Source organism: Rhincodon typus, chromosome 34 (genome assembly GCF_021869965.1).
Source record: "Rhincodon typus isolate 14 chromosome 34, sRhiTyp1.1, whole genome shotgun sequence".
Taxonomy (NCBI): domain Eukaryota; kingdom Metazoa; phylum Chordata; class Chondrichthyes; order Orectolobiformes; family Rhincodontidae; genus Rhincodon; species Rhincodon typus.
This window is the reverse complement of record NC_063365.1, coordinates 10,962,039-10,980,083: the sequence shown is the minus strand read 5'-3', so window position 1 is coordinate 10,980,083 and position 18,045 is coordinate 10,962,039. Positions and strand designations below refer to the sequence as shown.

General features: G+C 42.1%; 1 protein-coding gene across 2 annotated transcripts in view; it reads right to left on the bottom strand.

Annotated features, from left to right (window-relative positions):
* Positions 1-18,045, bottom strand: part of rassf4a (Ras association domain family member 4a) — a 94,412-nt gene that overhangs the window by 14,447 nt on the left and 61,920 nt on the right. For both annotated transcript variants that reach the window (XM_048616401.1, XM_048616402.1), the window contains exons 3-4: positions 7,490-7,638; positions 3,753-3,859 (exon numbers count right to left, since the gene is read on the bottom strand). In XM_048616401.1, the coding sequence (XP_048472358.1) occupies positions 3,753-3,859; positions 7,490-7,638 (256 nt within the window). The remainder of the gene's footprint in view (positions 1-3,752; positions 3,860-7,489; positions 7,639-18,045) is intronic.

The following is an 18,045-nucleotide window of genomic DNA, read 5'->3' as shown; positions in this document are numbered from 1 at the left end:
CTGCACAGATTTTAGGAAGGAATGAGGAAATAAGTCATAAAAAGACTTTAATAAAGGTAAGACTGAAAGGCCTATGGTAACACATTTGTTCTTGGTCATTGGGTCTTTGGTTCAAATTCCCAAAGACTCAAGCACGTGATGTAACATTTCAGGGGTGATATTGTGGGAGTGTTACATCTGCTTTCAGATAAGACACTGTACTTATCTGCCTATTCTGGTGACATAACCATTTCTGTGGCATTGCACAAAGAACAACAGGGAAGTTCTCTCCTGGCCAATATTCATCCATCACAAAGAAACATTTACCTAGTCATTATATCATCTCTGTCTACGGGATAATGATGTCTGTGCATTGGCTACTGCGTTCCCAATAGTACAAATGTGGCTATACACAAGTGCCAGGCAATGAGCATCTCCAACTAGAGAGAATCTAAGCATCATATATTTTCATTCAATGGTATTACCATCACTGAATTCTCCACTATGACCATCCTGAGGGTTTTTAGTGACCAGAAACTGAACTGGACCAGCCATATAAATAGCATATCTGGAAGAGCAGATCTGAGTCTGGAAATTCTGTGATGGGTAACTCTTATCTTCCCAGCACTTTTCCACCCAACCCCCCTCCAAGGCTGGTCAGGACTGTGAGGGAACACACTCCACTTGCCTGGACGAGTGCAACTCTAAAAACACTCAAGAAACTTTAAACCAGCTTGGAGGAAGGGCACTTGATTGGCACCACATCCAAAAAATTCAATCCCTTCACTACCTATGCACAGAGGCAACAGTGTGTACCACCTACCAAATGTACTGCAGTAACTCACTAAGGTCACCAACATCACCTTCCAAAACCACAATCACTACCGCCTAGACCTCTGACTAATTGTATAATCCAATTTAAGAGCTGTCATAGGCACAATGAACTGATATTTTCCTCCCTCTCCCTTTGTTGTATTATTCTACAATAAATTGTTTTAAAAAATCGTTCTAAAGATTCAAAACTACATCTCACCAATTGGTTCTAATAAGCAACTCCACTGTTCCTTGATTTTGGTGGAAGGTGGTGGTGCAGGGTAATATCACTTGACTAGCAGTCCAGAAGCCCAGGCCAATGTTCCAGGCATATGGTTTTGAATCCCACCATGGTAGCTGGTGAAATTTGAATTCAATGAAATTTGGAATAGAAAGCTGGCCCAATGGTTACCATGTAACCACCATCAGTTTTGTAAATATAATTTGGTTTACTAATATTCTTTAGGGAAGGAAACCTGCCGTGCTTACCTGCATGTGATTCTAGACCCCTAAACATGCGGCTGACTCTTAACTGCTCTCTGGGAAATTAAGGATGGTCAATAAATGCTGGTCTGGCCAGAGACATCCACATCCCATGAACCAATTAAAAAAAGGATAAGTATGGAATTGAACTCGTGGTGTGTTTCCTTCGACAAAAAATGAATAATATCCTTGAAAGCACCTCCAAAACTCATGATTTACAGCATCTGATAGCAGATGTGTGAGAACATCTCATTTCTAAAAGTCATGCAATAGCTTTGAAAGAAACAGCTATTCTTCCATCATCATCATTGAGTCAAAACCCTGGAACCTCCTCCTGGCAACATCATCTGAGCACCTTTATACTGCAGCAGTTCAAGCAACTAAACACCATCATAATCTGGGATGTGCAAGAAATGCTGACCAAGCCAGAGTCACCAACATTCCGTGAATCAATTTAAAAAAATGTCAATTTAATTTTAATCAGGATCACAGTCAGGCAGGACATCAACAGTTAAGCCCTTTCCACTGTAAATTCCTCCAGGGGAATAAAACTGCAATTAAAAGTGGAGGGAATTTTTACTGCATTCTGCAAGATTTGTGCCAATCAACTTTCCAGCAATAAAAACTGAATGAGAAATAATGAAAGCATAATTGCGAAATGCTGTAATAGCATGAACAAAAACAGAAATTGTTGGAAAGGCTTAGCAAATCTGGTAACATCTGTGAAGAGAAATCAGAGTTAATGTTTCAGGTCCAGTGACGCTTCCTCAGAACTGATGGTAGGTAGGAAAATATAGAATCATAGAATCCCTACAGTGTGGAAACAGGCCATTTGGCCCAACAAGTCCACACCACTCCTCTGAACAGCATCCCATCCAGACCCACTGCCCCACCCCTACATTTCCCCATGTCTAACCCACCTAACCTAAATATCCCTGGGCACTATGGGCAATTTAGCATGGCTAATCCACCTACCCTGCACATCCTTAGACTGTAGGAGGAAACTAGAGCACCCAGAGGAAACCCACGCAGACATGGGGAGAATGTGCAAACTCCACACAGACAGTCGCCCGAGGGTGGAATCGAACCCGGGTCCCTGGTGCTGTGAGGCAGCAGTGCTAACCACTGAGCCACCATACCGCCCTCAGTTTATATGCAGAGGATAAGGTGAGGGAGGGGGTAAGGAGTAAACAATGGGTGGAGATAGAGCCCAAAGAGAGAGAAGAGCAGTTGGACAGACAAAGGAGTAGATAACAATCTGGCTAGGAGGGTGAATAGCTGTTAATGGAGTCTTCTGGTAGCTAACAAGAGATAGTGTGTAATGGTAGGCTGTGATAACAAGGCCTGGTGTGTGGGGTAGGGGGCTAGGACATTGGAGAGTTCAGGCCCTAAAATTATTGAACTCGATATTGGGTCCGGAGGGCTGCAGGATCCCCAGGTGGAAAATGAAATGTTGTTCTTCCAGCTTGTGCTGAGCTTTGCTGGAACACTGCAGTAAACCTGAGACAATGATGTTGGCCAGGGAACAGGGTGCTGTGTTAAGGGCCCAAACCATACCTTCCAGGTGAAGTAGAACTTTACCTGCACTTCACACAGTCTAGTCGACTGCATTCGCTGCTCACAATGTGGTCTCCTCTACATTGGGGAAACGAAGCATAGACTGGGTGACCGCTTCACAGAACATCTACGTTCTGCTCGCAACAAAGACCCTGAGCTTCCTATTGCCAGCCACTTTAACACACCAGCCTGTTCCCTGGCCAATATCTCTGCCTCAGGCTTGATGCAGTGTTCCAGCGAAGCTCAACGCAAGCTGGAAGAATAACATTTCATTTTCCACTTGGGGACCCTGCAGTCCTCCAGACTCAATGTTGAGTTCAATAATTTTAGGCCCTTAACTCTCTCGTGTCCTAGCCCCCTTCCCCACACACCAGGCCTTGGTTTCTCATAGCCTGCCATTACACACTACCTGAGATGACAAGGTGTAGAGCTAGATGAACACAGCAGGCCAAGCAGCATCAGAGGAGCAGGAAAGCTGATGTTTCGGGTCTAGACCCTTCTTCAGAAATCTCATTACACACTACCTGTTGTTAGCCACCAACAGTCTCCATTAACAGCAATTCACCCTCCTAGGCAGATCGTTATCAACTCCTTTGTCTGTCCAACTGTTCTTTTCTCTCTCTTTGGGGTGTGTCCCCACCTATCATTTACTCCTGACTCCCTCCCCAGCCTATCTTCTGCATTTTCCGTGCTACCATCAGTTCTGAGGAAGGGTCACCGGACCCAAAACATTAACTCCGATTTTTTCCTCACAGATGCTGCCAGACCTGCTGAGCTTTTCCAGCAACTTCTGTTTTTGTTCCTGAATTACATCATCCGCAGGTCTTTTGGTTTTTAAAATATTAGTACATACCTGATCCAATGAAAATAAAGATTCCCTTTTTTTTGCACATTATTGCCCCATCTGCAGCTTCACCTACCTGCAATGCTGCTGCTACTCATATTTTGTGGCAGGTCATCCTTATTTGTTGATTCTTTTGCAGCTTCGGGTGAGCTGTTATTTGCCAAGGTCTGCAGTGTTCCTTTCCTATAAAAAGTTCATATTAAAAAGCTCAGATCAACAAATCATTAAGATAAAGTTATGAACAAACTGAACATAATTGAAGGTGTAACATTGATGGAATCACAGTCACGTTACAATTTACACAAGATAAATTAGAATTAAGGAATTCATTTGTCAATCAAGAAAATTGGGAGTGTAATACTTTTGTGTGATTAGCAATAAATATCAGAAGCCAACTATTTCACAGCCACTGTTATAATATCCCTGTTGGTTAGTTTCTCAAAAGAAAAAGCAAGTTTCCAAAGTATAGAGAAATGTTTGGAAGAAGATTTTTAATAGTGGGAGTGAGACTGATCACAAATTACATTGCAGAGCATTTTTAACCCACAAAAATTAAAATCATTCCAAATGTAAAAAGATTTGTTGGCCTGCATCAACCAGTCGGATAGATATCCATCCAGCGCATTCTGGTAAAGTTACGTGCAAAATGCTACAGGGTATTTGAGAGCTTCTGGCTGTTTTGAGTGGAACGTCATGTCATTACTGAAGATGTAGTACTCACAAAATTGCAAATGTGGGTATTAAGGTTCGGAACCTGAGCTTTGTCCCTATTTTTAGGAATAGGTACAGATGGGGGATTAAACAGAGGAAAATTGGGACAGCCATGTCCCAAAGTCTCAGCATCCAGATTTCTTTTAATATTGGAATAGTAACAAAAAACATTTCGGCCAACATTTACAACAGTTTATATCTGCTCATTCCATCCACACCTTAAAACTATATTTCAGTGGAAGCAGTGTGGACTAGCAAATCACTTTGGAATTGGTTTGAAAGAATTACTGAGATGCCTATGGGAGCACTGAATTGCTGTGTGTTATGAATCAGAAAAACCATCAGATTCAGGACAGCATACAGCTCTCATAGCCCTTCAATAACTTTTGACGCCCAAAACGTGCCATTCCGCATCATCAATGACAATATTTAAATAAGGTTTAATGTTGTGTTTGTTCATGGGATGTGGGTGTCATTGATGAGATGCCTCCCTAATTGCCCTTTTAGAAGATGCAACATAATGCAACAGTCCATGTGATTTAGGTATACCAGCAGTACAGTTAGGGAGGGATTTCCGGGGTTTTGACCCAGGGCCAGTAAAGAAATGGCTATATAATTCCTGTGTGATATCAAGTTTCTTCAATATTGTTGGAGTTGCATTCATTCGGGCAATTGGAGAACATTCCATCAGACTCCTGGCTTATGCCTTGTAGATCGTGATTTTGCTTTGGGAAAATGGAGGCGACTTTACTGTTACAGAATTCCCAGCCTCTGAACTGCCCTTGTCGTCACTGTATTTATATATGGTTTCCTGGTCCTTTTTCTGATCAATGGGGATTCTTGTGAGTGTTTATACTGGGCATTTAGCAATGGTAATGTCACTGAATGTCAAGGGAGGAGGATTGTTGGAAATGCTCATTGCATGGCACTTGTGGTTGACTAACTTTACTTGCTACTTATCAGCCCAAATCTGGATGTTATCTAGGTGTTGTTGCATATGAACACGGATGACATCGGAACCTATGGAGTCATGAACGGTACTAAACATTGTGCAATTATCAATACCCTGAGGAATTCGCTACAATGAGGCATTGCTGCAGCAATGTCCTTTGGCTAAGATAATTGACCTCTAATAGCCACAGCCATTTTTCTTCATGTTTTGGAATGAATTCAAACAGCAGAATTTTGTTTTCCGATTCCTACTGACTTCAGTTTTACTAGATCTCCGATATCCAGAGCAGTCACAATCACCTTACTATTCAAATCGAGTGGACAATAAAGAAACAATAATTGTCCTAAATTCTAACTGATGAAAACAATTGAAAGATGTTGAGTATTCTTCCTTGGTAATACCAGGGCTTTTAAGCATGCATGAAGAGTAACATGGTATATATGACAGTTTGTAAGGCGTTCTGTGGTGTCTTGAGGTTGTGAAAGGTGCGATACAAACTGAAGTACTTTTTTTCCTTTGACAAAGCACATTAAAACAAAGTAACAATTGCTCTGACTTGGAAATTTCTTCTCTTGTTCAAAGCAAATTCATTAGAAATATATCACATTTTTAGCAATTCATTTCTTGAAGTATTTACCTGTACTAGCTGCATGTGAATGCTGTGTAGTGAATGCAGATGTAAAAGTCACCAGACACTAGTTCGATTCCATGTATGAGTTCACAGCTTCCCCCACTTTAATATTTCTGGGGAAGTGTTAACAGATGATGGGAACAGAAGTGGAACCATAAAACTGTTATTTGTAAGAGAGGTATCAATAATCAGCTCAAATTTTTATTAAGTATAGGAAGACATTTTTAATTTACTCCCTTGGAAAAGCCTCAAATGGCACAAGTTGATTTTCCATGACCTAATTTAGAAAAATAGGCAGATTACATCACCGCCAAGATGTAGAGGATTGTGGCCAATGGCAACCACTTGCCTGTATTTTTATCATTTGATACCACAAATATACAGCTGCATTTCAGTTAAAACATAACAGAAATGAAACTGAAATAAACCCACAGATGTGATCCTTACATCCCCACAGGATGAGAAATAAAACCAACACAATACCACATTTATCCCGTTAAATCAGATCGCAAGACTGTTATACTCTTCAAACACTTTTATAAGCTCTGTAGATAGAACAAAGTGTGGAGCTGGAGGAACACAGCAGGCCAGGCAGCATCAAAGGAGCAGGAAAGTTGACGTTTCGGGTCTGGACCCTTCTTGCTATCTCAGTGATTTATAACCCCACTGCGAATTGAGCATCTGCAGTTCTTGCTATATAAGCTCTGTAGGTTGTGTTTTGCCCAAAAATGTACTACTAAATCTGATATGTAATAAGATGATATTTGGAGAGTTCTGACTGTAGTAAGACAAAGCCAGTAAATGTCTACTGTGCAGCATACAGACTCATTAAATTTTGGAGTGCTGCATGTATTTCATAAATTTTTACACTGGTTTCCAAAAGCCAAAGCCCAGAAAACTAGGCTGGAATCTATTCCATCTGGTCTTTCGGGGCCAGTGGTTAACATTTGGCATAATCCACTGGAAGTGATTGCAGATATTGAATTGTTTTCCTGACATTATGATTTGGTACATATTGCCATCATGTCAAGAATGGGAAAACTTTGTATCAAATATTTTCCATCATAAATGCCCGACAAATGTTGGATGTTTGTAACCCTGCTGCATTCTTGATGACCACTATTGTTCTGTTATGGTTGCTGCTGGTGATTTAGAATTTAAAGGAATTCTTGTGGATACTTAAGTGATCAATTCACTTTGGCTGGGAATTTTGAGCTTTTCATTAAAAATATTTCCAATGTCTGCAGGTTTCCTGGACACAGCTGGCCACGCTTGGCGTTTGTAGAAGTTATGATTTCCTTGCTCCCTGATGTGTCAAACTCCCTGACAAAGTTGGATAACCTGGTAGGATCAAGCTGTTATTAATAGGGCCAGGAGCTGCGCTTGCAGGAATTAAATTCCATCCTGCATAATCTGCAGTAAAATCACCCCTTTCCATCAAAACTGTACATTAAACGTAATGAATTATGCTGGTTGCATAACTGACTTCTCACAAATAAAACACCGCTTTATGGCTCACTTGCACAAGCCGGTCTGTAGTCCTGATCGTAGCAGTTTGGAGCCTGAGAAACACATACGTTCATTATCATCGTGCATCTGAAGTCTTATTGGTCTTCTCAGTCCCCAGGATATGTTCAAAAGGCCCTCGATGATTAGCTGTGCTTCATCCTAAAGCAAAGACAATCAAAAAAAAGTCATCAGAAAACTGAGTATGATCTCCCACCCTATAAATCAACTATTGAAAACAAGACATCCTACAGGTTTGTATTGACCGTGCATTCTTACCAGGGAGAGAAGGCTCTCATGACAGTTTTGAGGTGTTTAACACAACAAACCAGGGTTCAAGGTGAAGAAAACACGGATGCAACTGTGGATAGGTTTTCACGGGTTGATGAGAGAACACGCCAATGAAAAACATAAAATATACCTAGAGGTCATAGAGGCATAGAACTGTACAACGTGGAAACAAACCCTGCGGTCCAACTTGTCCACGCCGACCACATATCCTAAATTAATCTAGTCCTATTTGCCAGCATTTGGCCTATAACCCTCTAAATTTTTCCTATTCATGTACACATCAGATGCCTTTTAAATGTCATAATTGTACCAGCCTCCACCACCTCCTCTGGCAGCTCATTCCATACATGTACCACCCTCTGGTGAAAACATTGCCCCTTAGGTCCCTTTTAAATCTTTCCCCTCTCAGCTCAAACCTACGGTCTCTAGATGGTTTATGTTACCAAGCTGTTTTGCGAGGAACCTTATGTCTTCTTTGTTGTCACAATGAGTTGCCTGTAGGATACTCTCAAGTTACAGGATCATTGGAAACAATAAGTAACAGCAGTTTGCTGCCATGCTGCACTTTTAATGTAATGCAATGTCCAAAGCTTTTCACAGTGTTGCCATCAAGCAGAATTTGACTTTCAAGCCGCACCAGGGAATCTTAGAGCAGTTGAGCAAAAGCTTGGTCAAGGCGTAGGTTTTAAGGACCATTTTAAAGGAGGAAAAGAAGGCATGGAGGTTTAAGGAGGGAATTCTGGAGCTCAGAACTCAGGCAGAAGAAGTTGCTGCCACCAATAAAACCACCACTTAATCTATTCTAGTGGCACCTGAGGGATAAATGTTGACCGGGCACTGGGAAAATGCCCTCTCTACTTTGATAAGTACCACAGGACAGGACATTGGACAATTGCCTCAACTTGATTTGACTTTTTATTCAAATATAGAGAACACAGTTAAAAAAAAAAGACATTAAAGTTACCTGAACCAAAAACAGAAATTGCTGGCAAATCTCAGCAGGTCTGGTAGCATCTGTGGAGAGAATTCCAAGTTAATGTTTCGGGTCCAGTGATCCTTTGCTGAAAGTTGTCAGCTTTAATGAAATGATCTAAGCCTGAAGGGCAGATTGAACCCAGAATCTCTGACTCAGACATGAAAATGTCACCAGTTGAGCTAGGCTGACATATAGTTGGACACTTGATTTCCCCCACAGGTAACATCCACTGCAACCAACCCCACAAGTGTGTTTAGTTCACCAAATAGAAAGCAATTGTTACAAAACTTCAATCTATGCAAGTCCAAGCCTGGGTCAATCCCTCCTCCATCCCTCTCACCCACTGCTGCTGAGTCAGATGTTCCTTCCTGTTTTCATAAACCTGATTACAGGAAATTAACAAAGTGATACAGATCGGCGAGCGAACCAACCACATCATCCACAGCCCAAGCTACAAATCTACTCAAGAACCTTGGAAACAAAATGAAATGAAGTTACATAATAAGATTAATTCTGACAGCGATGGAGAGCAGTGGTGATGCCCGATCATTGTCACTTGGATCTTTCAGTGACAAATAACATATCAACAAGGAGCAGGAGTACGCCATTCAGCCCTTCAAGCCTGCTGCAACTGTTCAATATGATCACTTTTATCTGATTGTAACCCCTAATCCACACTCCTGCCGACCCCTAATAATCTTTCAACCCCTTGCTTCACAAGAATCTACCTACAAAAAAAACACCCAAAGAACTGCAGATTCCGAAACAAAAGCAGAAATTGCTGAGAAATGCAGCATGTTTGGCAGCATCTGTGGAGAGAAAGCAGAGTTAACATTTTGGGTACAGTGACCCTTCTTCTCAGAACTGTTCTGAAGAAAGGTCACTGGACCCGAAATATTAAGTCTGCTTTCTCTTCACAGCTGACTGCCAGACTTGCTAAGAATCTATCTATCTCTGCTTCAAGTATCTTAAAAGACTCTGTTAGCACTGCTTTCTCAGGAGGACAGTTCAAGGACTCATGTCGCTCTGACAGAAAAGTTCACTTAATCTCAGTTTTAAATGATTGATCCCTGATTTTTAAACAGTGCCCCCTCCCCCTACATTCTCCAATAAAAGGAAACATCCTCTGCACATTTACTCTGACAAAACCCCTCAGGGTTGTAAATGTTTTAACCAAGACACCTCCTACTCTTCTAAACTCCAGGAGAAACAAATCTAGCTTGTCCAACCTTTCCTCATGAAACAACCCGCTCATTCCAGCTATCAGGCTGATAAACAGTCTGTGATCTTTCTCCAAGAAGAATTTACATTCTTCCTTAAATACAGTGAGAAATACCGTGCACTGTACATGATAGACCTGTTGAGTTTCTGCACAATTTCTGTTTTTCAGTCAGATCTCCAGCATTTGCAGTACTTTGCGTTTTCTATTACTTTCATATCTACCTGTGCATCACCAGCAAATGTCGCAAACATGCCCTCCGTCCCTTCATCCATGTCGCTTATTTCAATTGTGAATGGGTGAAGTCCCAGCTCTAGTTGCTCTGGCACGTCATAATTACTGTTACATATGCATATTTGAACCTGGTGTCAATAATGTGTAATATCTACGCTTCAAATCTGTCAGAGTTAATTGTGTTTGGATGACATAATAAAAACTGAAAGAACTGCAGATGCTTTAAATCAAAAACAAAAACAGAAATTGCGGGAAAATCTCAGCAGGTCTGGCAGCATCTGTGGAGCGAAATCAGAGTTAACGTTTCGGGTCCAGTGACCCTTCCTCAGAACTGCAACTGGAAGCTTCTAGTTCTGAGGAAGGGTCATTCGACCCGAAACGTTAACTCTGATTTCTCTCCATAGATGCTGCCAGACCTGCTGAGATTTTCCAGTAATTTCTGTTTTTGTTGGATGATGTGATTTTACTTTACACGAATACTTCTGAGTCTGCAGCATTTTATGTCGACAATACATTACTGACAAAGGAAATCCTGATCAAACTGTTCTCTTCAAATGTTTATGCACTTTTCAGAGAGGAATTCTAGCCACTGAATCACAGCCATTCTGGTTACAGACCACTTGCACTGAGAGAAGCCAACATCTCAAGAAAGAATTACAGGGTAGACCATTCTGTTTCTATAACCACAGGAGCTCTGTTCTAGTCACATTCGTGCCACGTGTTGGCTGCTTACACTTTGGAACAGAGGATTTTCATCGCATCCAGAAATAGATCAAAATGCTGTACAGCCACCAGCTCCTGATAAACCCTGGAACCTCTTCATTCCTGCGCCTGTGATACTTGGAAGAACACTGGGACCATAAAACAGAGCGGCCTGTACAATATATTACAACATAGTCTTACAGCTCAGCTTACAAGATGTTATTTTGTATAGGATCAGTGAATGGCACATATTGGGAACTGCATCCCTGAATTTTCAATATCCCTTTTGAGCAGACAGTAAGTGGAGGTAGCCATAAGTGCCAGGTGGTGAGATGGGCTGTTTAATCTTCTCTGAAACTTCATTCCATTTCTTTGGCGAAATATTATGACTTTAGCTGTCTTAAACACCTGTGTCTCACAATATATTTAAAGGCATGCACAGGGTTAGGCTTTTGCAGGGTCATGGAGAAGTTGAGGATTTCCAAAAGTAGAAAATGGGATCTGATTCCAGGATTCCTGTCCAGATCCCCACAATGCCGAATTTGTGCTGGCACGGGAGACCATTCCCAACACAATTAGCGTTCTTGTAGGGAAAAGGCTTCTCGCACCCCCTGAATTTTTTGTGAAGTCAGACCAGCTTCTCAGGGGCACATAGTTCACAGACCCGTAGAGGAGTCATGAATCACAGTCTGGAGAAAGGAATCTTTGGAAAGATAACTTCAAAAGGTCCTGACCATTCTCCCCATTCCAACTCATGACCCCGACCGCTGCAATGGCCTCTCACCCTCTCCATGCCAACCCAACCCCACACCCACCCTAATGGCCCCTCAGTGGTGGGTAGGAACAACAGTAGGCCATTCAGCCCAACAAGCTTGTCTGCTACTTAACATGATCATAGCTGATTAAATGCTTCAATGCCTTTTTCGCACACTATGCTCAGAACTCTTTGCACCACTAATAATCAGAAATCTATCAATCTCTACCTTAAATGCACTCAAAGACTGAGCTTTCATGGCACTCTGTGGTAGAGAATTCCAAAGGTTCACCACCCTCTGAGTTAAAAAAATCCTCATTTCAGTTCTAAGTGGCATTTCCCTTATTTTTATATTGGTCCCCTTGCTTCTAGATTCCCACACCAGGAGGACCATCTTACCTAAATATACCCTGTCTAGTCCTCCAAGTATTTAGTAGGCTTCAATGAAATCACCTCTCAGTCTTCAAAACTTTAAACAATTCTGTTCTGAGGGAAGGTCACCGGACCCAAACGTTAACTCTGATTTTTTTCTTCACAGATGCTGCCAGACCTGCTGAGTTTCCCTGCAACTTTTGTTTTTGTTTGAGCAATACAGACCCAGTTTGTCCAAACCCTTCAAAGGATAATCCTGCCAGCCTGGGCATCTTTGGAGAGAAATCAGAGTTAATGTTTTGGGTCTGGTGACCCTTCCTTAGAACACTAATGAACTGTTGTTGCACTCCCTCTGTGGTAATAATGTCTTTCCTATGGTAAGGTGACCAAAACTGCACACTGTGCTCCAGCTGTAATCTAACCAAGGTTCTGTACAACTGAAGTAAGACTTTGTTATTCCTGTACTCATATCCTCTTGTGATAAAGGGTAACATTCCAGTAGCCTCCCCAATAGCTTGCTGTGCTTGCATGTTAGCCTTCAGTGATTTTCTGAGAAAGACACTCAGGTCTCTTTTTATGTCTACCCTTCCAACTTCTTACCATGTAAGAAATTCATTCGGTGAGGAGGTGGCGGGGGGGGGGGGTGCTTGGCGGGGGAGGGGGGGGGGGGGGCGGAGGGGAGCATGTGTTGGCATAGATGGGGCATAGGGAGAGAATGGAGGGTAAGGGGTGACAGCCAAAATCATAATATTTCACCAAAGAAGTGGGATGAAGTTTCAGAGAAGATTAAATAGCCCACCTCACCACTTGTGGCTGCCTCCACTTTGTATCTGCTCAAAAGGAAATTCAGGGATGCAGTTCCTAAATATGTACATTCACTGATCCTAAAGTTAGGCTGAGAAGGGTGGGGTGATTCACTTCTGGAGTTCCTGAAATGTGCATCTACTCATCTAACAGCTAGGACAAAATGAATCCATTCTAATCTCAGACACATTCATCTCTGTTCCACATCACTGATTTCTTTGTAATCTTTAACCATGATTCAATGCAGAAATGGTCTATAGTTAATGTGTGATTTCACTGTATGGGATTTAGACACAGGCTTCAGGTACTTTCCTCCACTGACCTTGTACCTTGACTGCTATTGGTTCTATAATCTGTATAATTACTCAGTCTGCATGAATAGATTTTACTGAAGCTGCTCTAAAGTGCGCCTGAGCACAGTTTCACTGGTTCACTTTGTTTGTTTTGGACACCTGAGTACCATGGCACATGCCAGACATTCCATGTGAATGGCTGAAGTAATATTCTAACTCCTGGTCATCTGCCCAGGCATGTACCACTGAACTCTGCATAGTCTCCCTCTGACTTTCCCCTTCATTCTACTTCCATGACCACCAGGCTAGCCTGTGACCCATCTATCCACCCCATTACCTCAGCCTCGCTGCCTTGCCTACCTGTCACCTCATCTACTTAGCCTGCCCACTCTACTTAGTCACTTACTCGTCCGTTCATTAACATTCACAGGAACATTTAAATTTACCTTATGGTAGCGAGTGCCATAAAAAGGAATGGGGAGAAAAGGTTTTCTCCTCAAAGTTACAGTGCTTCCATGGAACTCTTTATGTAATGGTATTTCTGATGACATTGTGCTAAACGACCCAGACAGAAATGTAGAGCAACAGTGGGGTGGGCAGAAGTTCGAATTAAATAGCAATCCAACAATAGTTAGAGCTTTGCAGAAGATCTGGACCAATAGGTTCTTTTTAAACTCAATTTAATATTTTAATCAGGACATACTGTCAAAGTCAATTTTACCAAAACTGCCAACACATTCATATCTGAATGCATGCAGTCTGGTCATAGAGTCATACAACACGGAAACAGGCCCTTTGGTGTCCAACTGGTGTCCAACCAGTCCACACCAATAATGTTCCCAAGCTAAACTAGACCCACCTGCCTGCGTTTGGCCCATATCCCTCCAAACATTTCCTATTCACGTACTTATCCAAATGTCTTTTAAATGTTGTAACTGTACCCACATCCACCATGTCCTCAGGAAGTTCATTCTGCACATGGACCTCTCTCTGTGTAAAAACTTTGCCCCTCATGTTTTTTTAAAATGTTTTCCACTCACCTTAAAAAATATGCCCACTAGCTTTGAAATCCCCCACCCTAGGGTAAAGACACCTGCCATTCACCTTATCTATACCCCTCATGATTTTATAAACCTCCATAAGGTCACCCTCAACCTTTTACAGGAGAATAAAAATCCCAGCCTATCCCTCATCTCCTTATAACTCAAACCCTCCATTCCCGGCAACATCCTGCCAAATCTTTTCTGAACCCCCTCTGGTTTAATAATATCCTTCCTAAAACAGGGCGACCAGAACTGCACACAGCAATCCAATGCAGGCCTCAGCACCATACTGTGTGAAACACACAAGAGAAGCAGGTCGTCAGAAAACGTGATAAAATCCTCCACGGATCAATGGACTGCAATTGACTTTGATAAATAAACAGAATTTTCAAAAGGCTTAATTTATTTATAATACATAAATAACAATCACAGAGCAAGATTAGTGTCCTATAAGTTGTCACAGAAATAACTACAACAGCAATGAAAATGGACCATCAACACTCAACTTTCACTTGCCTGTAAGGTTTGAAGCATTCATGGATTTTAAAAATAGTTTTAAATGGACACTGCCAACCTAAAATAGCTGCTGTAATCATCTAACAAACCCACACATCCATTGTGGAATGTATAAATATTGACTGCCATGGAACTGCCATTTTAATCAAGAAGCACTGAAACTCAGTGAGACGTCAAAATGTTTGTATCTCTTGTTTTGCTTCATGCTTGAATTATAAATTCACATATTGAAGGTGGAAATTAATCTCTGGAGTGTTCAGTTTGGAAAGGGCAATGGAGCTATACTTGAAATATACAAACAAACCATATTTTAGAGGTTATGTTTAACCAATACTGAATACTGTAAGGATACAGAAAGCTCTTTTCTTTCTCTTTCTCTATTACACACACACACACACACACACACACACACACACACACACACACACTCAATCCCAGTAAACCAAGTAGAACCTCTGTTAATTTACAATACAAAAGTATCTGCAGGCTTCACTATTCCTGAGGGAACAGAACAACAAAATTGGGATTCAAATTTCACTCTTGCAAGTCAGATTCTAAATAAAAGCTGTGAACTGTAACAGCCTTCACCTTCCTGTCTGTCCAAGTTAATGCTCCTCCACCTTTGTATATAAACTCATTACCTGTGTTTTATGAGTCATGTTTTCTCAGTTTTCTCCAGTTAATCAGTAATAAGACACCATTCTCTTTCACTCAAGAATACTTTGCAATTGGCTCTTTTTCAGTTTTGATCTTAACCAAGTTCACTCGAGGTGTAATAACTATGTGCCAAAGAAAAAGGTATTTGCTTGTGATTGACCATTAATGGTTTTTAGAAAGAAGTGAGATATGCCCCCTTCCCATTTAGTTGTAACAGCACCCACTTTAAACTGATTATGAGTTTTTAATTGTCGAAGATGATCTACATTGAACACAGAAATTCACCTGAAGGAATCTGACTGTGGCTGGTTCTTTCTTTACTCTCTCCTTCTGGAAATGTTGAAATTCTATTGGGATATGTTTTAGAGCTTCTGGTAGTGTACATATAGCCATTATTCACAAGTAAACTTTGTGATGTGGAGATCAAACTCGTAATTAAAGGATTACTTTACAGCAACACTTGATACTGCCCTCAAACAACAGCCTTCAGTGCAAGTCATTAGTTAGGAGTATAAAACCATTGTTAATATTGCCCTCCCTAAACCAGTTGCATGCTGGCTGGAACCAGTTTAGCTCTGTACTCACTGTAGATCAAAACTGGAACCTTCCTCATCTACGTCTGAACTGCATATTGCATCAATCCACCTTTGGCTTCCTTCCAGGGTTCACTCCCTTAACCTTCACCTCTCCTTGAGATAGTGACAAGGCAGTACTGCTATTTGCCCATTGCTGAGAATGTGGTTCACAAGTGCCAGGAGAGTCCAAGTCCAGGGGTCAAAACTCTTCCCAGTTCCTTTGAAGTTTTAGCTGTGAGGGTCTCAGTTCCATGTGCCACCACAGGAAGCACAGCTGATGACATAGACGGAAAGGCTGTGCACTATACTGACACAGGTAGAGACTTACACATTGGGGTCTCTTTTGCACTGCAGTTTGCTAGCAATGTAAGCAAGAAACGTGAAACAAACCAACACACATGAGTAGGAAGCATGCTAACTTTCTTCACCCACATCAGACACCTGCTGGACAACTGGAAGACAGTCCCTGATAGCCATGATGGAGCAAATTAGTGCAGATGCTGGAATCTATACATAAAACCAAAAATGCTGGAAATTACAGTGGGCCAGGCGGTGTCCACAGAGACAGAGCACGCTAATGTTTTGAGTCTAGATGACTCCTCATCAGAGCTGACGTGAAGTGTGGAGGGGGCAGCATTTATGCAATAATGGGGTTGGGGGATGGAGTACTGTGGGAGAAAGGGTATTGATAGTTCAGATTGAGTGATTGGAATGTGAGAAGGGCAGAGCAATGGTGTATCTAACTGTCAGACTGGAAAGAACAGATTGTGCCATTGGGAGATAGTAGGAACTGCCGATGCTGGAGAATCTGAGATAACAAGGTGTACAGCTGGATGAACACAGCAGGCCAAACAGCATCAGAAGCAGGAAAGCTGACATTTCGGATCCAGACCCGAAACGTCAGCTTTCCTGCTCCTCAGATGCTGCTTGTCCTGCTGTGTTCATCCAGCTCCACACCTTGTTATCTTAGATTGTCCCAATGGGATGGGGGGAGGAGAGAGAGGGCAAGGAGAGAGAGAATGCAACAAGTAAAGCTAAAAGAAAGGAAAGGAATGGGAGTGTGTTCACAATCTGAAGATATTGAACTCAATATTAAGTCCAGAAGGTTGTTAAGTGCACAGTCTGAAGATGAGATGTTGTTCTTCCTGGAAGATGAACGTTGGGAGGGGCTTTGGAAGCAGCATGCCTTGACCAAGAAGAGGGTCCAGAGAAAACACAGGCCAGCAAAATTGTGCATCTTCTCAGCTCACTCTCCTCTTCGGTTAGCACTGCTGTCTCACGGTGCCAGGGACCCGGGTTCGATTCCACCCTCGGGCGACTGCCTGTGTGTAGTTTGCACTTTCTCCCTGTGTCTGCATGGGTTTCCTCCGGGTGCTCCGGTTTCCTCCCACTGTCCGAAGACGTTCAGGTTAGGTGGATTAGCCATGGTGAATGTGGGTTTACAGAGATAGGTTTGGGGGGGTACTGGGTCTGGGTGGGATGTTCTCTGGAGGGTCCATGCAGACTTGATGGGCCAAATGGCCTGCTCAGTAGGACAGTAAATGAGGTGGACACTGCCAAGCCAGAGTGGGATTCCTGAGCATCACCAGAAGAGATCTAGCACAGAGTTGACCACCATGGTGTGGACTCTAGTCTTATGAGACTGAAGACTGCCAGTAGATTTTCTGCTTAACATCTTGGGTCATGGGGGGCCCTTGAGAGAGTTCTTTGGCAAAGGAGCACAAAAATCCACTCCAGGTTTTGCCAACTGCATTGCACCGTTAGCCTTCTGAGGTCACAGCAGCAGAGAGCTTTACAAGCTGCTGCTGCAGAATCAGATACCTTTGCAGGAATGGACAAGGAGCAGATGCTACTGTCTGCCTCTCTGTGAATGGTGTACCATAATTCAGAGTTACGTAATTATTTCACATCAGGGGCACTTTTATATAAAAGCGCTGTTAAAAGTCAGACCTCCCAGGGTGTAACAGAACCTGTAGCCTCTTATAAAGGTAGGTTTTTCTTGAAAATGTATGTCTTGTCTGTACAAATAGACTAGATTTATTTATAGCTTCTATTCTTGTGGACTCCTTTCATCCTGTCTGGCAGGGTGGCATATTCAGATGGGCTGCTCTACTTAGATGAATGAATGAGAGT